The following is a 19,155-nucleotide window of genomic DNA, read 5'->3' on the forward strand; positions in this document are numbered from 1 at the left end:
CAACCATCAATGTGTCCTATCGGTAAGCTGTGGATTTTCAGCGGTTTGGTGGCTTGTCTCGGTGTTTGAGTTGACGCTAAGCATTCATAGTTTAAAACGTCGATCCCAAGGCCCCGTAACGGCAAACAGGTGGCGCTTGTGGCTTCCATTGACAGCTACGCAATATCGTTTAGTGAGACAACGCAGATCGCATAAGCAAAATCCGTTGAGCGCCTATCAGCATGCACTCTAGTATTCTGAGAATTAGACCGTGTCCGGCCCGTTTCACTTCGAGGTGCTCCCATTGCGAATGAAGTTCCGCAAGAACAAGATTTTCAAAAGGCGAAATATCCGAAAAGATTTGTCGTAAAAAGGATAAGTCCTGACGATTTGCATGGCGAAGAATGATTGATAGCACAATCTTCGTTGCTTCAGTTGTTTGGACACCGGTATGCGTGTAAGAAAGGATGATATCCTCACCCGTGTTGTCTCACGGGAAGAGTGACATGTTCCAGGTGTCGACGAATTAGATCCACATTGGCTGAGAACTAATGAAACAGAACAGATATACCGACCGTCAGTTGCCCATTGATAAGTGAGATTGCTGCCCTACTCAGGAGCGAAATGCTTGACAACCTGCAAGACACCATGAACTCTCGGTTTGGCTCTAACAAGATGAAGGCTGAATCCTCTAGCGATGGCGACGATTGCCTACTGCTCAATTCTAGCAGTGATTCGGAGTCTTTTAGAAGCTTGACAAATGACGACGGCAGCTCTTACATGGAACACTTGTCCAATTCTGCCGATTGGCAACATGGGACATCGGTTACTACGAGCAATGCATGTGCCATGCTTCTGTTTCTTGTGCAGGGCCTTGGACACTGGGGGGTCTGTTCTCTAAAGGCACTTTCCCATGGCTTCACACATTGGCTTGGGACGCTACGACCTCCTGCTGTTGTGCTCAAGGGTGTGGAAGGCTCAGGACGTCGGGATGGAAGCCAACCCATTCACTACCTTGACGGTATTCGGGGAATTGCCTGCTTCATTGTCTTTAACTTCCATTTTCTCTACCCATACACACTCACTATCTTCAAGGGCTTCGGTGCTCCCACCTCAGACGGCTACCATCATTATGTGCACCAACTTCCTTACGTCAGCCTACTTTATCGTGGTCGCGCCATGGTAATGCTGTTTTTCGCCCTTTCCGGCTATGTTCTTAGCTATAGATGCCTATCACAAATGAGGAAACAGGCCTGGGAAGACTCACAAAAATCTCTTTCCTCACTCACGTTAAGACGATTTACCAGGCTCTATGTCCCACCAACAATAAGCATGTCCATTGTGATGGTGGCAACCTTTTACGGTGCTTTTGAGCCAGGTCGTCGCTTCCAGAGTAGTGATTGGAGAACTGGGTATCAGGAACATCATCCTGTTCAGAAAGCGACTTTTTCCGCTCAATTTCAAGATTTTGCCCGTATGTGGTGGGATTGGATCAATCTGTGGAATTGGAACTCTTACTACAGCAATTACGACCCCCACACGTGGACGATACCCCTGGAGCTCCGCAGCTCCATGGTGCTTTTCATTCTGCTAGTTGCTCGGACGAAATTGCGCTTCCTCTATGGTTTCTCGCTCATGTTAGTGTCGGCAGTCTATTGTCTGATGTCTGTGCGGTGGGACGTTGCAATCTTCCTGGGAGGCGCTCTCGTCGCTGAATTGCATATTGCTTCACCCACCAAAAGGCCGAATCTCCCGTCACGTTCATCCGGTATAATCACGCCATCTGCCCCAGCGAGCCACAAGCGCACCCCATCAACTGTTGGCCCACGTCTGGGCCTGCTGATAAGCCTTTACATGCTGGCCTATCCTGATGAGGCTGGCGAAAAGACCCCAGGCTATGAGGTACTGGCATCGTGGACCCCATCCATCTACCGCGACAACCGGATCTTCTGGAATGTGGTTGCGTGCGTCATCCTGATGTGGTGTGTCGGACGTGATAGACTGCAGTCGAGGTTCTTTGAGACAGATATTGCTCAGTACCTCGGCAAAGTGTCATACGCTTTTTACCTAACCCACGGCCCGTTGTTGCACTCCATTGGCTTCACTATACAGCCTATGATATGGGAACTCTTTGGGCACGAATCACTATACCAGTGGGTGTTCGGTCTCTTTATAGGCTGGCTCATCATGCTCACCCTGTCGCTTATGGTCGCTCATATTTTCTGGCGGTGCGTTGATATGCCTCTGGTTACTTTAACGAAAAGAATTGAGAAGGCTATATCGGTCTCTTCGTGACTTTGTCTTCACGGATTTTCTTGAGAGCATTTGCGCGACGTGCATCAGTGCTCTAGAGTTTAATCATATCATAGAGCTATAAATGACGATCGATATATGAGGTAACTTGGATGATAAGTAGCGAGGTTATAATCGACCGTCAACCAGGGAGCTTTCCCTAGCTTTCATTAATTCCCATAATTCCGGTGTTTGACAGTGGTGAAACAGCCAGATAGTTCCTTGCTCATGTAGTTAGCTCACGCCCCAACAAGACACAAGTAGGCTACGCTTGCTAGGAATGCTGCCATTTCCGGCCCCCGATGCCCGCTTGAACTTATGTAAGGACCCCAAGTAGTATGACAACTAATTCATCAATAATACACATGATACTGAAGATGCTGTCCGCGTCTTGGAACCGCTAGGTATAAATGCTTCCAAGAGTCCGCCCAGACAGTAGAAACACATGATGAACGTGACTATGGGGCTTGTCGTCTTGGATAGTGGAAGCTGTCGTTTCCGAACCCAAGTGCCGGGAAACATCCCTCGGGCATGGCAGTTCGTTCTACAGTTCAAAAAGCGTGGGACTATGCTAGCCGGTTAGTTGAGTTTCGCACTCGCGTGCGGCAACCTATGCGGATTCAGTAGCCTCGATTCCATGTTGGAGAATTTGCGGGGAAGTGCCTAAGGTTAGACTACCCTCAGCTACGGATTCCGTACTGAGAACTTCACGTACTGTGTGGTTTAGGTGGGGTCTACACAAGGTCCAGCCACCATTTTGGCAGCACGGGTTCACTGGTCCTTGAAGCTCACGTTGAGGTATTGCACCCGGTATGATGGAATGACTGTCATGATGATTTCGTGCCAGTGTTGTGCGGCTGAATTCACGGTGTCGATCGTCCAATGGGAGGCATTGCAATCCTCATTTTCGTGTTCAATGGGAAACTCACCACCCTTTCCCCCCATGCCCCTTGACCACCGTCGATGCTCCAGTTTGTACTGTACATATCGGCGCCATGCTCAATGCAATATGCAGGGATCATGAACGTCGCAATTTGGTGCGGAGAAGTTTTAGTGCACATAGAAGAAGCTTGGTACGTGGAGAAGCCTGCTCGATGAGTGGAGAAAGGACACATCAGGAAGTAGAGCCGAAGAGGTTTCAAATGGCCCATGGGGTGGTGCACCGAATTGCAAGTCACCTCGCCAGCACTTCACTGAATAAAGCAATCACGAAGATTGTGTATTTGCAGAACAAGTTACCATCGTGAGTATAGGTGGACCACCATTACTGATGGAGTCGCACCGCATATGCCGTGATGCTAGAATGGAAACAACAACAATGCAGTATGAGAGTTGCCTCATGGATGATGCAGGATTTCATATGGCTAGCGGCAGTCTTTGCCAACAAACCGATAGTTCGTTATTCACTAGGCAAGCGCTGCAAGATCGAGGACTAGACTCGGCTGCAACGTGGGTGTAAAGAGCAGATCTGACCTGCCAAATGTTGTCCGTTTCCTATCCGTCTATCCCTCCAAAGTCCGAGGTAGAGAAGGCTTCGATCAATTGCCGCCGTAGCAAGCGAAGACGGCAGTTGTGATCTGCTAGCATCTGGAATCTTTCCACGCTGCATCGCCGGACCAATAAAAATGTCGGTCTCTGCATATCCTCGACAAAATGATGGAACCTATCCTTCACCAGGTTTTGACATCAACTTCATCGTTTCCCTAAACATCCTCATCAACCTTGGCGTCGTCTCTATCTAGTCATCATGGATGAAAACTTGGACGAAAATGCCGTGCGCGAGCTAGAGGAAGTCCTTCATACCAAGATCTACCCCGGCACGGAGATCATGAAAGATGTCGGGACGCATCACTTCGTCAAAGCTGGTCAGGGCAGCGCCAGCGTGCTTGTGCCGCAACCAAGCGATGACCCTCACGACCCTCTCAACTGGAGCGTCAAATGGAAAGTTATTGCCATGTTCACCGCCACAATGCTTTCAATCGGTTTGAACCTCGGCCCGTTGGCAAATGCGCCCATGTTTGGTACTCTATTTGGATAATGCGACCCAGAGGTTACTCGTGTACTAATGCTAGTATAGAGGAGTATATGGTTGAATGGAACTGCAGTCTTGCGGATGCCATCCAATTCACTGGTATGCCATATTTCGTCTCCATTCTGCAGCTTTAGACTGATCATGACCAGGCGTGGCTATTCTCGTCCTCGGCTTCTCCAATTTCATCTGGATTCCGATATCCGTTTGCTTCGGACGACGTCCAGTGTTGATTTTCAGCTCTCTGCTATGTGCGATCTCATCAATCTGGAGAGCCCGCGCGACCAGTTACAACTCCTTCATGGGCGCATCAGTTCTGAACGGAATCGGTGCAGGTCCTTGTGAGACAATTCAACCTCAGATTATTGCCGATATCATGTTTCTGCACGATCGTGGCAAGTACAACACCTTGTATTTTAGCATGTATTTCGGATCGCTTATGGTCGGTCCGATCATTGCTGGTGCGATGGCGTCAAATGTCGGATGGCGCAATTTCTGGTGGCTCAACACGGCACTGCTTATCTTATGCGTCATACTCGCCGTTTTCTGCTTTCCTGAGACCCGGTACTACAGGACTTATAAGTCGGAGGAAGCAGTGGTCTCAAGCGATAAGGCTCTGACAACGATGGAAGAGAAGAAGGACCCTGGCATTCCCGGCACTAACATTGAGGACGGAGATTTGGCCCCCGTAATGACTCATGTCGATCCATGGCTGGGACGCGGTAAACCTAGCAAGTTGCAGTTCAAACTGTTCCAGGCCTACGAAGGCAGCATCTTTCGAGAGCTCTGGGTTCCGTGGTACCTGCACTTGTTCCCCATTGTCGAGTTCGCTTCGTTCGTCGTCTCCTGGAGTGCGAGCGGATATCTCGTTGTCAACCTATCGCAATCACAAGCGTTCGCAGCTCCTCCGTATAATTACTCATCTCAGACCATCGGGCTCTTTAACCTAGCGGTGCTGGCCGGCGCCATCATCGGCTTGTTCACCAATGGACCGTGGTGCGACTGGGTCGCCGACTACTTCACAAAAAGGAACCATGGAATCCGGGAGCCGGAGATGAGATTACCAGCCATGATCCCTTACATTCTGATCATGATTGTCGGAAGCGTAGTCACAGCTGTTGGCTACGACAACCACTGGCCTTGGCAAGTCATTGTCATTGTCGGATGGGGTTGCTTGGGTATACAAGTCGCAGCACTCCCTGCTATTGCTTCAACATATGCGATCGACAGCTACAAGCCAGTCACCGGTTCGCTATTCGTTGCTATCACTGTAAACAAAAATCTGTGGGGGTATGGTGTTGGGTGAGTGTCGCTTTCAACAAGTTCAATATTATCAGTCGAAGCTAACTCTGCATAGCAAATTCTTAACGCCGTGGGTGGAAGAATCAGGCTTCAAGGTGCCCATCCTTGTAAACATGGCTTTGGCAGTTGTCTTCTGTTCGTTTGGCATTGTCTTTTGGATTTGGGGAAAGAAGTTCAGAGGCATGACCAAAGATTCATTCGTCCATCGGTTGTAGAAATACGGCTCACGGGTTTTGGGATGGTGGATCAAATTGAGTTTTTCGTGGCCTGACATAGTTCGATGCTCCTAAAGGTCTCATCTCTGTTCAAGTAAAACAATGCTAACTAACCGGAATATATTTATCAGGCTATCACCCTCCAAATTTGACTCCTATCACCCCCAAGCTTCATCACAATTACTCATCGACGTCCTTTTCCTTTCCTTTCCTTTGCCTTTTCATTTTACTGCCTTCTTTGAGAGCAGACGAGTCTTTAGACTTCTTGGCTGTCGCTTCACGGGAAGAGCTGGTATCCCTGCAGAACAGCGAGAGCTTCTTGATGTGCTTTCTCAGCTTCCTCGATTCGCATTGCCATGTCCCCGGCTGGCTCTAAAGTATTGCTATCTGAGGATTGTGGGTAAGAAGCTACTGCCAATCTGCGAGACATTTTCGATCGGTGTTGGAAGTAAATGCAATTCTCTGGTTTGTAAGCCTGGCAAGCGAAACATTGGGAACAGATTTGTCTTGCAATTGGTGGAGAGAGTAGTTGCTCGAAGCGTTATGCTTCCATGAGCGGGGTATCTGATAGTAGTGAACTTTGAGATAGCAAACACGACTGCAAAGAACGAGGTTCTACAGGTCCTGGATTGTGGACGTAAATGTACGACCTACGATCGCAGCTCGAGAGAAGTCTTATCTTCCAAGTTAAGCAGCCAGGCAGTGAGGTCCTGCTCCCCATTTGGGTTGTAAGCCTGACTTGCAGACTTTGAACGCCGATCTGGGTTCGTTCTTCTGCTTATACTTGAATGGCATCAGGTACCTGCTAACTCCAGAGGAAAGAGCCTGTCCACACTATGAAACCACAGGAGGTGGGAGCTCGATGGTATCAAGCCATGCCAAGATTCTTCATTACTCTGGCGGCTGCGTCCAGCCCACCATCCAGATACGCGGCACCAGCCACGGCCTCCATAGTCGCAGCTTTCGTGTTAGTACCTACATATCCGTGCTGTGAAAGGTTGATGTTTATACAACTAGTAAGTCCAATGCTATCGCATTGGTTTGCAAGGTTTCTGTTTTCCACAATTGGCTCAATGATGGCGTTCATTTCAACTTGAACTCCAGTTAGTCATATTGTTAAACCTAAAGCTCATTGGCTTACCACGCGATAAACCCTTCTCGTACAGACCACGGATCAGCTCAAGCTTTTGCACTGCGTCGCCGAGCATTGCCAAACGTTTGTTCCCTTCGAAAATTGTACGAAACCTCACGGAGGATGCTCCATTGCCCGCAGCCTGAAGAGCCTCCCAAAGAATATCCGGGTCATTGAAATCGTACCCAATGACTTTCTGCGCGATTTCAAGCTTGCTATCCTTGTCCGTAGTGACTTTGTGACCAGTCTGCTGTGAGCCATCCCTCAGTAAAGATAAACTTCTTGAGTAGGCGATATGATTATTAAAGGACGAAGCATGAAGAGCTTGCCAGGATGATACGCAATGTATGGGGACGCGTGTGTTGGACTTGACCCAGAACGGGCGCGGCGTTCGCGCAGGCGGTTGGACGCAGACCGAATGAGCTAAGCTTCTGGACGAAATACGCCGCCTAGTCTGGAGATTCACCATCATCGCTACTGCCAAACCACAATCAAGTGATACGTGTCTCTATATTCCGCGGCCAAGTCTAGCAGGTGGCTGATATTGTTTCCAGTGCAGTTGCGTTGGGAATGACGTTGACGTTCAACAATAAGAGCTGGCGTCTGGGAGGCGTGATTGGCGACAATCCCCAGCAGAGAAAGGGCATGGCTTTGGTTTATTGGTGCTGAATGCACTAAATCCCAAATGCTTTGGATTAATTGTAGTCGAGTTGCCCCGCTGCTCCTCAGCCCAGGCAGCATGCCAACTTTGCCAAGGACGGAATATTGAGTTGATGAACAGCTTTCGCATTGTCACTTTGAGAACAGAAAACTGCTGAACTATCATTACATTCAAGATGCCAATGTTTGTTCTGGACCCACGATGCTCTACATGATCTGGATTCCACTTTGTTGGTTGTTTCCTGCGATTCGCGGCCGGGACATCAGCGCTAGCAATAGTTGACCGTGTCAGCATTCCGAAAACCGCAGGTTTGCCCGATTAAACACAGCAAGTTGTCTTTCGGCTTGGTTCTTCCAAACAGACTCTTTTTCAATTTCTAATTCTCAATGTGTCTATTATTCCGGTCCTTTCATCCTAGCCTAACAATTAATCTATCGAATAATAGCCAGGCACCATGAAACGCTTACTATTGTTGGGTGGTATGACCCCGACCGCAACAGTGCTATACTACGACACCATCAATCGCATAGTGCGTTCCAAGCTGGGGGCCCGAAATAACGCATCGCTCTTCATGTACAGTGCCAACCTGGAGGATATGGTTCAGTTTGCAGGTGCAGGCGACTGGGATGCTTTTGCAAAAGTTTACACTGATGCAATAACGCCGCTGATCGGACATGTTGATGGGGTCGTGATCTGCGCCATCCTAGCCCACAGAGTCTCAAGTCAGCTCGCGCGTTCCCTGTCATCAACAAACGTTCCATTGCTCCACATCGCCGATTATGTGGCCAAGCATCTCAAATCTGAATACCCGCATATCCGTACCCTTGGTCTGTTGGGCCCTCAGATCACGATGCAGGAAGTGGACGACCCCGATTTCTTCATAGGCCGCCTGCAAAGGCTGGAACATGAATTCGAGGTTCTGGTGCCAGAAACGCCAGCGGATCGGGAGGAAGTGAATTTCGGGATGATGAATGAAGTCACCAAAGGCGCAGCTGCAGTGACGCCGCAGACCAAGGCAATGTTCATCAGGCATGCTCGGAAGCTCCTCGAACGGGGCGCTCAAGCGATCATTTTAGGAAGCACAGATCTGGGGTTTGTGGTGCATAAGGAGGACCTCGGCGAAGGCGTTCTTGTCATTGAGCCGGCTTCGGTGCATGCCCAGGAGGTCGCAAAATGGGCATTACAGGATTGATCAAGTGCGTTATACCGATGCTAGTGGATCTGTATCACTCGCACACTTAGGGGAAAAACCATAGTGAAATGATGAACAAGGTTCCAAATTTGCTGAACTTGCTGAATTCTCTTTTCTTGTGTAAATCGATGCAACGTGATAGTGTCTAATCTCACTGATCGTCAAATTGCATGAAAAGAACATGATGCCGTCGATGAAAGAGTGGACGATGGTTCAAGTAATCTCACCATCATTGTTGTTGCTATCGTAGGATTTCCCCACTTACTTTTACTGGTTACACGCATGTTAAATGTTCAACGTCGGGATGCTTACGTAGCACTACAAAGTATTATCATCTGATTAAACCTTCGGAGTTGGAAGCGGATTTATCAATAGTAATCTCCGCAGGTACTGATTTGTTTGGTCAGCAATGCGGCTGACATAGTAGGGTTTAAATGCATTTCGTCCCGATCCAAATGTGTAACGAACATGATATGATCCAGAAGCCGGCCCTATGATAGGGCGGGTGCAAATGCTTGAGCACCTAAGTGCTACGTGATTTATAACACAAGACACCGATATTTCAGGGTGCATTACTAATTCGAACGAGATTCCGGACCCATTTTCTTTGTCTTGCATCAAGTCAAATGCGTGAGTCTTGGAAAGTTCAAGTTTGGTTTGTAGCTTAAATACCGGCCGTACATCAGGCTAATTGTTATTCTTCCAACGTAGATCAACATATTTCCAATTCGTTCACGATGCCGTCGTACGTCATAACTGGGGTCTCCAAGGGACTGGGAGTGAGTTCAATGCGTGATGATATGATTCTTCTCTAACTGACTATCACAGTTTGAGCTCCTTCGTCAGGTTTCCAGCGATGCTAAGAATACTGTCATCGGACTCGTACGAGACAAGCCTGCAACTGAGAAGAAGGTATTCAAGGAGCTCAGCGGCCGGTCTAATATCCACATCTTGCAAGGCGACTTGGAAGACTTGAGTTCACTACAGGTGAGAAATATAGTCTCGTATTCTTCTCAGCCATGATTTTCACCACAATCAGGGATTATGCTGACCTTTCTCAGAAAGCTGCCGGCGATACCGCCACCATCACTGGTGGAAGCTTGGACTATCTGATCGCCAATGGAGGCTATGTACCTCAATGGGATGCGTACGACCCAATTGGGACTCTGTAAGTCGACCTCTTCTCTCTAGGCAGCGCGAACAACTGACACTTCATAACATGTAGAGGCAAAAATCCCAAAAGGATTGAAGAAGAGCTGACGAAGCTTTACAACACTAATATTGTTGGAAATATCAATCTTTACAATATGTTCATGCCACATATCATGAATGGTAACGTTAAAAAGGTCGTGGCTATCTCAAGTGGCCTGTCTGACTTGCGTTCCGTGAACGGACTCGAAATTGAAGGGTCGGCTTTGTATGCGATTGTTAAGGCAGGGTTGAATATCCTAACCGCAAAGTTCTCAGCGCAATATAAGAAAGACGGTGTCCTCTTCTTGAGCATATGCCCAGGAATGGTAGATGTGGGCCACTATGACAATGGTATGAGACCTTGTCCACATTTTTTGTAACGAGTCCTAATATTTCTCTGTAGCAACCTCCAAGCAGTTGGAGGTGATGAAGGGAATGGAAGCGAAATTCAAGGCTGCGATACCCACTTTCACGGGCGCATCTACACCCGAGGTGGCCATAAGAAATGTAATTGAAATTTGGGAGAAATCCAGCATCGAGAATGGGGACGGTGGTACCTTTTTATCGTCCCGTGGAACTAAGTACGGGTATTGAGTGACGTTCGTCGTCATGCTTGCCTGATTTTGGACTTGAAACTAAATTGATAACGGCCTGCCTTCTCAGTATCCCAGATCAATACTACCATAGTGAATATACTGCTTCTATATCATATCATAAAGCCATGTGTCTTTGGTAGTGTTCATACGCGATTAATGGATTGCCTTCCTGCACAGAGCTTGTCTAAGACCGCCACTTTCGTAAATATCAGCTACGGGAGATGACGAAAAACACTATCAAGACCTAATTATGGCAAAGAGAGAGTGACGTCCTAGTGGGTCGCCATCATGAAGTGTGATCTTAGCGCGTTTTGGAAAGACCGGTGTTCCTAGTTGCAGGTCGTCCAGAGCGGAACAGATTTGAGTCACAGGTATCAGTTATGTGCATATGTATAGTTTATAGAGGTTAGTAGTTATCATACGCTATGATATTTGGATGTTGCTACCTCGCAGTTTTCCCATTTGCATGATTCATAGCTAATTAGATTGACTAATTCATACCTCATCCTGGCAATAGCGACGATAAGTTCATCCGTCGTCTAACTATCAAAGTAGTAGTTTATATGCATGATTGAGTGCTTTACAATTACTCAAACACTTGATAGCTTGCACCTTATTGTGTGGAGGACAGTCATTGACTCCTAGTGTGCATAATATGGACCATGACTTGGATTGTGCATTTACACTGTCTATGTTTGACTTTGTTGTGTTGAACTCAGCTAGAGTGTTGAATCGAGCTATTCGTCTTGACAATGGGCAAGGTTGGCTGGATGATTAAATGTAAGGAGGGCTTACGAATTTCTAGATACGAAAACAACAACCATGTCGAGTTAATAGCCATTGAGCAAGCGCTTGTGGTAGCAAACCGGCAGACAACGGCGGGAGAAAATGCAGTGAAAGTCTTTACGGATAGCCAAAGAGCTCTGATATGGATTCAGGGAGGTACCGCCCATACAGTTTTGACAGAGACGGTCAAGAGCATTTACAAGCTCACAGATGAGCTGACCGGAAAGGGCTGTGCGGTTGAGCTGCATTGGGTGAAAGAACATAATGGCAACCTTGGTAATGTTAAGGCGGATCAACTGGCAGCTGCGGTTCGTGTCAATTTCGACCGTGTTATAAAGACCACCAATGAGGTGACGGTGTGGCAGTTGCCAGAGATCCTTGAGGGCGATGCTCTCGTAGAAGACGGAATGTGGAATGCACACTGGAATGACGATCAGGTTGGAGTTGGTAAGTTCTATATTTCTTATGTCATCAAGAATCCGGGGAAGTGCAAGCTTCGTTGCCCGAGCTTTGCTCTGGTGTCCGTGCTTTTGCTCTTGCTGCTCTGCTGCTTTGCTTGGCAGCTTGGATTTGCCACACGATGGAAGCCGAAAGCCTTCAAGTGGCCGACACGCCATACCCCGCTCTGTGCCGTCGGGCTGGCCAATCACGCGCCACTCCCAGAGACCGACAATTCACTCTGGACGAATCGGACTTGTCGGATTAACTGTCGAAAACTGAGTTGCAGGCCGGTCGGTGGGCATGAGAGTGAGTGAGACTGCTCCTCCATAGGATAGCGAAAGCACCAGCACCAGCACCAGCACCAGCACCAGCCAGCCAGCACAAGCGGTGGTTTTGAATGCAAGCGCAAAGTGTGGTGGTCGTACGACATCATTTGTACGGGGAAACTCTCACATATGTTGGCGAACTGTAACATCGCATTTCCCCTCTCTTGTCCCGTCTCTCCATCATACGATTTCGCTTCCCTTGGTTAACAGTCTGGTCATGTCAGAAGCATAACCTGATTGTCTTCGAACGCGCCCCGACGAGTCCGCATCTGCCCCGTCAACCCATCACCCCTCCGCCAACCTCGAGCAGCCACACCGAACTCATTAATATCAAGCTTTACGACCTGTACATATATACGTCAAACCTCCCTTCCGCCATTGTGCCGACTCCAAGCCCAACGCCTACTTCCGAGAGGCTGCCGCATACCCACGCCTCCAAGCCAAACACCAGCAGTCAAGATGGTGCTCACCCACACGACCAACCACAGCTACTCCCACGACTTCCCGACCGTCACTCTCGCCTTCTTTCTCCGCTACTACTCCCCGCAGCTCAACCCTTTCTCGAGCCATGTTCTCTCCACCGACACCATTTCCTCCCATGTCGACCATGACACGGGTCGACTCTTTACCACACGATTACACGTCAAGAGATCTCGCATGCCACCAGCTGTGATCAAACTCCTGCCCACGAGCATTACCGGAGGCGGCGGCGACAAGTCCGCCTACGTACTCGAGGACAGCGTCGTCGATATCAAGGAGGGGTGGATGAAGACGCAAAGTCGAAACCTCAACTTCACCGGCGTTCTCAGCGTCACGGAGGAGCAGCATTACTCCATCACCCCGCCCCAGCAGCCTGGCCTTGCAGATTACTCGCCTCTCCCAACCTCTGTACCTCGAACGCTCGTACCCAACACATATGTGACGACCACGTTCTCTTATCGCTCGACTCTGGGTAATCGCAAGGCTGTTCAGGAGACGGAAACCGACGAGAACGGCCCCAAGCGATTTGGTGGCTGGATCTCGGGCTGGGGTGCCAAGCGCATACAGGGCAGCATCGAATCCATCGCTTCCAACAAGACCGACGACCAGCTTGTCAAGTCCCGTGACGGAATGAAGCTAGTATTGGAGCGTCTCAGGTCGAATGGCGTCATGGCTACCCTGAGAGAATTGCGACGAAGCCAGGGCAAAGCAGTCTTTGATGGTTGAAGCTCAATGTCTGAAAATTAGAGGCTGCAATGGTTGCATAAAGGTTGCCACGCTGCACCACTCGCTCGAGACATTACCCCGTCATCAAGTCAAGCTCGTGCCACGAACGAGAACCAACTGCCGTCGCTGTCGATGATACCGCACACGCGCAGAAAACCGAGGAACCAAGTCACGTCTATACAGGTCACCGATCCGTGGCATGTCGTTGTATTCTATGTCTACTATATGTTATTTTCACCAAAGCAAGGCGTTGGGGTTTGGAAAGTTGTAGTTGTACGAAGGAAAAGGAAGCATTGATGCCATATTTTGGCTTGAAGGAAGCTAGGGAGCAGGGTTGTATGACACGTGGATGCACATTAAGAAGTCTCCTCTCATGTATTGATACCGGAAAATGTACATCGCGACACATTATGGCGTGGAATCCTGTATATTACAACTGCTACAAGGAATCAAACGAACAAGTTCAAGTCGCAATAGCCTGCCTACGACCGTGCTACTATTCCTGAGTCCTTGATGAGTGTCTCTTGGGGGTGGCATTAGCTGCTACCACAAAACGTCTGCACCGACATGGCAATGAATGGAGAATATAGTCCACAGTGTAAGCGTCACTCTCCACAACGTTATTGAAAAGCATACATGTTCGTCAGGAGTGCTATAATAAGGGGCAGGGAAGTAACCTAGGGGTGGCGCCTAGGTTTAGCCACCGTATGGCACCCTTAAGGCGGCGGTCGAGCTTGACCGGCAGGCTCCAGGCCGCAGGCGGGCGTTGTCCCACCAAAGTTTGGGGGAAACACCAACTCTGGAACACCAACGCCAACGCCAACAAACGACGCCAACGGCAATGGTAACGGTCCAAACACGACCACCGTTAATCTCAATTTTACTGCATCAGCGCTTGATCAAACCTCCAGACGCTGGAATTGTGATTCGACATATAGACAGAAACATCTCTGAAGTCGACCACATCCCATGGCATCAATGGCGACATCTACTGCTGCTCATCATGTAAGCCATTCTCATGCTGGCCAAGCCCATATTCACGAAGAACCGAACTAGACTAAGCTCTACAGGCAAGCGACACAGAATCCACCGGACCAGAGTCTCCACAGTCAGATACTGACATGAACTGGAACGACGCGGTCAACGAAGATGGTGGACAAGACCACACTGAAGCAACCTTTGCTCATATCGATCCTTCAACGGGACTCACTACCGAGGAGAAAGAGAAGTGGAAGTAAGTACCCCAACAATGCATCGCCCGTGTTTAGGCCGCATGCGTCGACATGATTCTAAAAGCTGACTACGCAAATACCAGACGTTCCGGCCACAAACCCGGTAATTACATCTGTCCAGAATGCGGCAAGGGCCTTTCGAGGATAGACTCTCTCACCAGACATCGCAGATCCAGACACCGTGTTGGAAGGCAGTACTTCTGTCGGCACCCGGGGTGCCGAAGACAGACCTGGGGCTTCGGACGCTTTGACAACTATCGGCGTCACATGGAAAGCTCCCACGCCATCACTATCGAGCCCAACGATATGGAGGAAAGACAGCGTGCTGTTCGTGAAGCGCCAATCAACGAGTCACTCAAGTCGCCCCGCGTCGTCAAATTGAGTGTAGCTGCTCAGTCGAGCAAGGCTGAAAAGCGAGGGAGCTACATTTGCATCCCCGTACCTATACAGCAGCAGCAGCGGCGGCGGCAAGAACAGCACGGAGTCGACTCATCCAGAGCATTTCAAAAACCGGCAGCTGTACCTCAACACCACACTACCAATGCTCCTCCGAGTTCCGCCTTCTTTGGGTCATTACGGCCAGTTGTCGAAGATGTAGAATCGCTCGACAAGGACGAACTCATCAGGAGGCTACGAACGAAAACAAGGGAGTGCGATGAGCTGCAACAGCGCAATCGGGTGCTGACGCTGGAGCGAGATGAGTATCTGGAAGCACTGAAGATATCTGAAGGGCTTCGAGGAGTCTGATTGCTGCCGTACTACGCGAGGCGATGCTGGGGATGCAATTGGATTACTGCTGTGAAACACAGAATGTTGCTTTGCGCATGTCCACTTGATCTCAGCTTATACCCTCCCGGTCAAATATCACTCGCAAACCTGTGCTGTCATTATGTGTCAAAGGCAGGATCGTGTAATGGCCATTTTTGTCATCCGCTGCGTCGTTTCGTATAGTGTACCTTCAGAACCAAACGGAACGTTGAAGCTGCGAGTATATGAGAACTCTAACAACACTTCACCAAGACAATATCGCCTTCACGTGCTTGGCGACTAGAGACACCCAGCTACTCTCAAGAGGAGATGGCATACATCACCCCAGCTCTCGTTGCGCTCCATCTTGTCATCATGCCACGGCCCCGGAATGAAACAGATATGAGCCGGGCCCCACACACTCGTCGTGACGACTGACAGAAGATGAATAGCCAGTACCATATCCCCGTATGACCACATTCAACATCAACTGGCTTCATTTGCTCCTATTTGGTGTCCACTCGCCACCGTACACTGGGCCTTCTTCGGTTGTCGCTCGTGAGGTCAGAACAAAAGCTTCGTACGACAGCTCCCGACCAAGCCCTGGATGAACGATCTAGGCTTTGCCGACCTGTCTACATGCGAAGAACTTGGTGAGGGAGCACAACACAAGTGATGCAGATCGTGGGCATTAATCAAAACACCCGAGTACTTCATGACTGAGCGAACCACACACTTGATGCCAGGCTTGACCACACTCACGACGACCACCCACGGCAGACATTTTCCAGCTATTATGTATTCTCATTGTTACAGTGACTGACAGCCGCACAAGTAACCACCAACTGAAGGATGCCGATCAGTCTTGGAAGAGCAAGGACAATCTGCTATAATTTCCTGGTCATGGATTGCTGTTGACAGGCGTGGAAAATCCTATTGCAGAGGCTAGGCTATACCTTGTCATCTGCAACTGAGTCTCCCACATATCCAATACTAGAAGAGCAGCTTTCCAGACTGCCCACTTTCAGGCGACGAGGTACTCCACAAGATTGGTCATGGATACAAAGATCCCCACACCTGTCATCTCATCATAAAGTTCCCAGCCTTCCATGGTCGAGTGGTCAATGTCCTTTGCTCTCGGGAACCGGTTACGTTTCCGCGTGCCCAGTAAGAATAACTCAGGGCAGAAATGGCAAGCTCCGCTTATCCATCTATTCCTTACAACCCCCGCACGGGTCGCTGGGTGAACGCATCACGGTTCGAGACCCGCACTTCTGGCACAAACGTTGAATGAGGCCCACTTGCAATCAACGGCTACCCACCTTTTCCATGTTCCTGCAGAAATGTCGGTAATGAAGAATGAATCTCCCGACTGCTGGAACAAGACATGATTGAGCGAAGAAGCGGTGCAAGAGGTGCCCCGCTGAGGTATGCCCCCCCGCAGAAATATGTGGTGGAAGCACAAGGCACTTCTTGCAACTCCGCATGCGATGGCAAGACAGTGTAGATCTTTCGTATGTGCGAAATGGATCCGTTTCGGCCTGGTGGGCGCGGGAATAGTTCTCCATACGCCGTGGGACTAGAGATGCGCGTCGGTGGATTGGCGCACCGAGAAGGACTAGCAGGTCGTTTCGACGAGTCTTGAGTCCGACCTTGATGGATTAACAAGTGCTTTGCGTCGTCACCTAGGGTTCATGCTCACGAGCGGTGCTGGAACGAGCAAACGTCCAGATGGACAGTTGTAGGCTGCTACGACACAGTGTATCCTTTGAGTTCTGTCTTGCAACTGGACCGCTACGTCAAGCACCCCTGTGATCCCGCAGCCGGGTTCGCAACGAGGCCCGGGAGGCCAAAACTATGTATACAGGGCATTTTCTGGTTCAAATCGACGATCTCATTAAGCGACAGCCACGAGAGCCGGCGACCACCCGCCAAGACCCCTGAGCCGCCATCAGATTGGTTTAAAAACACATCAAGGTCACATCGAAGCCACATTTTCTGTCTCAGGCGTCCGACACGCAATTGTATAGACCCTGGACCCCAGATCCTGGTCGGCCCTAGACCTGACAGAGCACTAAACAATAAGTTGGCACTACTACAACTACATAGGCGCCGCCCTTGCCCGGGTTTTTTTGTTGCAATAAGTGGCGTGCGTAGTCGAAGAAGCAAAGAATGAGGCTCTGCTGGGAGCTTGACTGAGTGGAGGATAGCTCCGGGAAACACCTTGAATCTCGCATTCTACGACCATGGCAGAAGTCGACCCGAACGCACGATATGTGCCGCTAGAAGGACTGTCTATGGCGATCGTGGTGGTGTCCTCGATCTGCCTCGTCTTTTCGGTCGCGGCTGTGGCGCTACGGACGTACGCACGACTGCAGGACAGGCTCTATGGCATTGATGACAGCCTGGTTGCGTTTGGGACGGTATGAGGCACCCAGCACTCTTGTCAAGCTGCTCCTGCTCACCTTGTCCTCAATCAACTAATCTAACGTGAACAGGTTGCCTACGTCGCAGACGTTGGTCTTGCCATCTACGGCGCACACATCGGAATCGGCACCATGAACTCGAAGCACAATGCCTGGATGAGCATGGAGGGGTCAAAGGTCCTCACGATCTGGATTCTCATATACGTGGTCAGCCTCGCTACGATCAAGTCGTCGATCTGCGTGACAATGTTGCGGATCGGAAACACGAAGTCGTCAATCAGAATCGCTGTATGGGTACTGCTCGCAATTACCTGGGCTAGCTTCTCCGTCACGTTCGTCGGTGTTCTCCTGTTCTGCCGCCCCATTGCGGCCAACTGGGACACGTCTCTCATTCTTGAAGGGAAGGGCACTTGCGCATCGATGGACGTTATGATTGCTCTGAGTCAGACCGCTACCGCAAGCACAATTGTCACAGATGCGGCTTGTGTTGCCTTGCCGGCTATCATGCTGTGGGACATGCAGATGGCGCGCAGAGCAAAGATTGGTGTCTTTCTGCTACTGAGCTTCGCAAGTTTAGCGAGTATCACGACGATTTGCAGGGCGCCGTACATCAGCCATTATGCTAATCCATTGGACAACCTGTTGTGTAAGTCTTTCCCGTTGTGGCTTCTTCTTCTTCCTCTTCTTCCTCCTGCGGAACAGAAACCTTTCGCGCCTCGCTAGGTTTTCAATGACTAATAAGTTCTGGATAGTCTGGGTCGGTCATATCGTGCTTTTTTCCAATATCGAAACGGCGATTGGTTGTGTCGCGTCTTCGGTCCCCACGATCCGACTCTTCTACGTCCGCAGTAGAACACCCGACCCGTCGAGCGCCAAATCGCCCACTCCGGTCAATGGTTCAAAGTCCCTGGTCACATACGGCAGTGAGCCGCTCCAGAAGAAGGCCCCGTCTAAGCAACGTGGCCTGTTCCGGAACCCCACGGATCAGGGCCTCAGCTTCGCCACGGTCCATGCGAAAGGCGATTGGAAGAGGTTGCAGGACGGTGATAGCGACAAGGGAAACCTTCTGGAAGAGAACCCCGTGCCAAAACGGGGCGGCATCAGGGCTGATTATACGTACTCGGTTGAACTGAGTCCAGGCCCGAAACATCGGGAGAGGAGGTTTGGTGACGACAGTGAACCTTAGCGATATGTACACATATTTTTAAAAGCGAATCAGTTAAGAGCTTAATGTCCTGATCATGAGAGTACTGGAAGCCCGTTACCTACCGAATGTGACTGCTCAGTTCAGTATTCGATGGGCCTTCCACTGTCAATATAAAATTTGGTACGAAGTTTAGACCAAAGTAGAACTCACGGTAGTGTAGTGGTTTCTTCACATGTAAATATCACAGGTATGCTT

The 19,155-nt window shown here is 49.6% G+C and overlaps 9 protein-coding genes across 9 annotated transcripts; 8 read left to right on the forward strand and 1 right to left on the reverse strand.

Annotated features, from left to right (window-relative positions):
* Positions 1–627: 627 nt before the first annotated feature.
* Positions 628–2,274, forward strand: BKA67DRAFT_657942 (acyltransferase family-domain-containing protein; the record flags this gene model as incomplete). The annotated part of the gene is made up of 1 exon (XM_046107195.1): positions 628–2,274. One exon carries the CDS (start codon positions 628–630, stop codon positions 2,272–2,274), a length of 1,647 nt encoding a protein of 548 aa, XP_045960315.1.
* Positions 2,275–4,018: 1,744 nt separating this feature from the next.
* BKA67DRAFT_514926 (major facilitator superfamily protein) lies at positions 4,019–5,817 on the forward strand (the record flags this gene model as incomplete). Its single annotated transcript, XM_046097682.1, has 4 exons — positions 4,019–4,292; positions 4,349–4,402; positions 4,453–5,602; positions 5,658–5,817. 4 exons carry the CDS (start codon positions 4,019–4,021, stop codon positions 5,815–5,817), a joined length of 1,638 nt encoding a protein of 545 aa, XP_045960316.1.
* A 711-nt stretch (positions 5,818–6,528) lies between these two features.
* On the reverse strand, positions 6,529–7,742 carry BKA67DRAFT_254603 (ribonuclease III domain-containing protein). The gene is made up of 2 exons (XM_046095768.1): positions 6,959–7,742; positions 6,529–6,909 (listed from the first exon to the last, which is right to left on the reverse strand). Exons 1-2 carry the CDS (start codon positions 7,419–7,421, stop codon positions 6,686–6,688), a joined length of 687 nt encoding a protein of 228 aa, XP_045960317.1. The 5' UTR covers positions 7,422–7,742; the 3' UTR covers positions 6,529–6,685.
* On the forward strand, positions 7,685–8,883 carry BKA67DRAFT_254629 (Asp/Glu/hydantoin racemase). Its single transcript, XM_046095769.1, has 2 exons — positions 7,685–7,937; positions 8,056–8,883. The coding sequence occupies exon 2, from the start codon at positions 8,065–8,067 to the stop codon at positions 8,800–8,802; it is 738 nt and encodes a 245-aa protein (XP_045960318.1). The 5' UTR covers positions 7,685–7,937; positions 8,056–8,064; the 3' UTR covers positions 8,803–8,883.
* A 555-nt stretch (positions 8,884–9,438) lies between these two features.
* Positions 9,439–10,696, forward strand: BKA67DRAFT_562531 (uncharacterized protein). The gene is made up of 5 exons (XM_046102606.1): positions 9,439–9,581; positions 9,631–9,789; positions 9,864–9,970; positions 10,028–10,344; positions 10,397–10,696. Exons 1-5 carry the CDS (start codon positions 9,540–9,542, stop codon positions 10,585–10,587), a joined length of 816 nt encoding a protein of 271 aa, XP_045960319.1. The 5' UTR covers positions 9,439–9,539; the 3' UTR covers positions 10,588–10,696.
* A 645-nt stretch (positions 10,697–11,341) lies between these two features.
* BKA67DRAFT_645449 (uncharacterized protein) lies at positions 11,342–12,081 on the forward strand (the record flags this gene model as incomplete). The annotated part of the gene is made up of 2 exons (XM_046105878.1): positions 11,342–11,822; positions 11,939–12,081. 2 exons carry the CDS (start codon positions 11,342–11,344, stop codon positions 12,079–12,081), a joined length of 624 nt encoding a protein of 207 aa, XP_045960320.1.
* Positions 12,082–12,161: 80 nt separating this feature from the next.
* Positions 12,162–13,819, forward strand: BKA67DRAFT_562532 (PRELI-like family-domain-containing protein). The gene has a single exon (XM_046102607.1). It carries the CDS (start codon positions 12,602–12,604, stop codon positions 13,346–13,348), a length of 747 nt encoding a protein of 248 aa, XP_045960321.1. The 5' UTR covers positions 12,162–12,601; the 3' UTR covers positions 13,349–13,819.
* Positions 13,820–13,874: 55 nt separating this feature from the next.
* On the forward strand, positions 13,875–15,477 carry BKA67DRAFT_254678 (uncharacterized protein). Its single transcript, XM_046095771.1, has 3 exons — positions 13,875–14,353; positions 14,419–14,582; positions 14,664–15,477. The coding sequence occupies exons 1-3, from the start codon at positions 14,318–14,320 to the stop codon at positions 15,325–15,327; spliced, it is 864 nt and encodes a 287-aa protein (XP_045960322.1). The 5' UTR covers positions 13,875–14,317; the 3' UTR covers positions 15,328–15,477.
* Positions 15,478–17,448: 1,971 nt separating this feature from the next.
* BKA67DRAFT_254673 (uncharacterized protein) lies at positions 17,449–19,084 on the forward strand. The gene is made up of 3 exons (XM_046095770.1): positions 17,449–17,750; positions 17,826–18,399; positions 18,506–19,084. The coding sequence occupies exons 1-3, from the start codon at positions 17,574–17,576 to the stop codon at positions 18,937–18,939; spliced, it is 1,185 nt and encodes a 394-aa protein (XP_045960323.1). The 5' UTR covers positions 17,449–17,573; the 3' UTR covers positions 18,940–19,084.
* The last annotated feature ends 71 nt before the right edge of the window (positions 19,085–19,155 follow it).

The sequence above is a fragment of the Truncatella angustata genome (assembly GCF_020726525.1).
Source record: "Truncatella angustata strain MPI-SDFR-AT-0073 chromosome Unknown BKA67scaffold_3, whole genome shotgun sequence".
NCBI classification, from domain to species: Eukaryota; Fungi; Ascomycota; class Sordariomycetes; order Amphisphaeriales; family Sporocadaceae; genus Truncatella; species Truncatella angustata.

Coding starts and splice junctions, on each gene's coding strand:
- BKA67DRAFT_254678 (XM_046095771.1), top strand. CDS start 14,318: ATGGCATCAATGGCGACATCTACTGCTGCTCATCAT. Junction 14,354..14,418: donor CATCTACTGCTGCTCATCAT/GTAAGCCATTCT, acceptor TAAGCTCTACAG/GCAAGCGACACAGAATCCAC. Junction 14,583..14,663: donor GAGGAGAAAGAGAAGTGGAA/GTAAGTACCCCA, acceptor CGCAAATACCAG/ACGTTCCGGCCACAAACCCG.
- BKA67DRAFT_254673 (XM_046095770.1), top strand. CDS start 17,574: ATGGCAGAAGTCGACCCGAACGCACGATATGTGCCGCTAGAAGGACTG. Junction 17,751..17,825: donor GCCTGGTTGCGTTTGGGACG/GTATGAGGCACC, acceptor TAACGTGAACAG/GTTGCCTACGTCGCAGACGT. Junction 18,400..18,505: donor TCCATTGGACAACCTGTTGT/GTAAGTCTTTCC, acceptor AGTTCTGGATAG/TCTGGGTCGGTCATATCGTG.
- BKA67DRAFT_562531 (XM_046102606.1), top strand. CDS start 9,540: ATGCCGTCGTACGTCATAACTGGGGTCTCCAAGGGACTGGGA. Junction 9,790..9,863: donor AAGACTTGAGTTCACTACAG/GTGAGAAATATA, acceptor GACCTTTCTCAG/AAAGCTGCCGGCGATACCGC. Junction 9,971..10,027: donor TACGACCCAATTGGGACTCT/GTAAGTCGACCT, acceptor CATAACATGTAG/AGGCAAAAATCCCAAAAGGA.
- BKA67DRAFT_562532 (XM_046102607.1), top strand. CDS start 12,602: ATGGTGCTCACCCACACGACCAACCACAGCTACTCCCACGACTTCCCG.
- BKA67DRAFT_254603 (XM_046095768.1), bottom strand. CDS start 7,421: ATGATGGTGAATCTCCAGACTAGGCGGCGTATTTCGTCCAGAAGCTTA. Junction 6,910..6,958: donor CGAGAAGGGTTTATCGCGTG/GTAAGCCAATGA, acceptor CTGGAGTTCAAG/TTGAAATGAACGCCATCATT.
- BKA67DRAFT_254629 (XM_046095769.1), top strand. CDS start 8,065: ATGAAACGCTTACTATTGTTGGGTGGTATGACCCCGACCGCAACAGTG.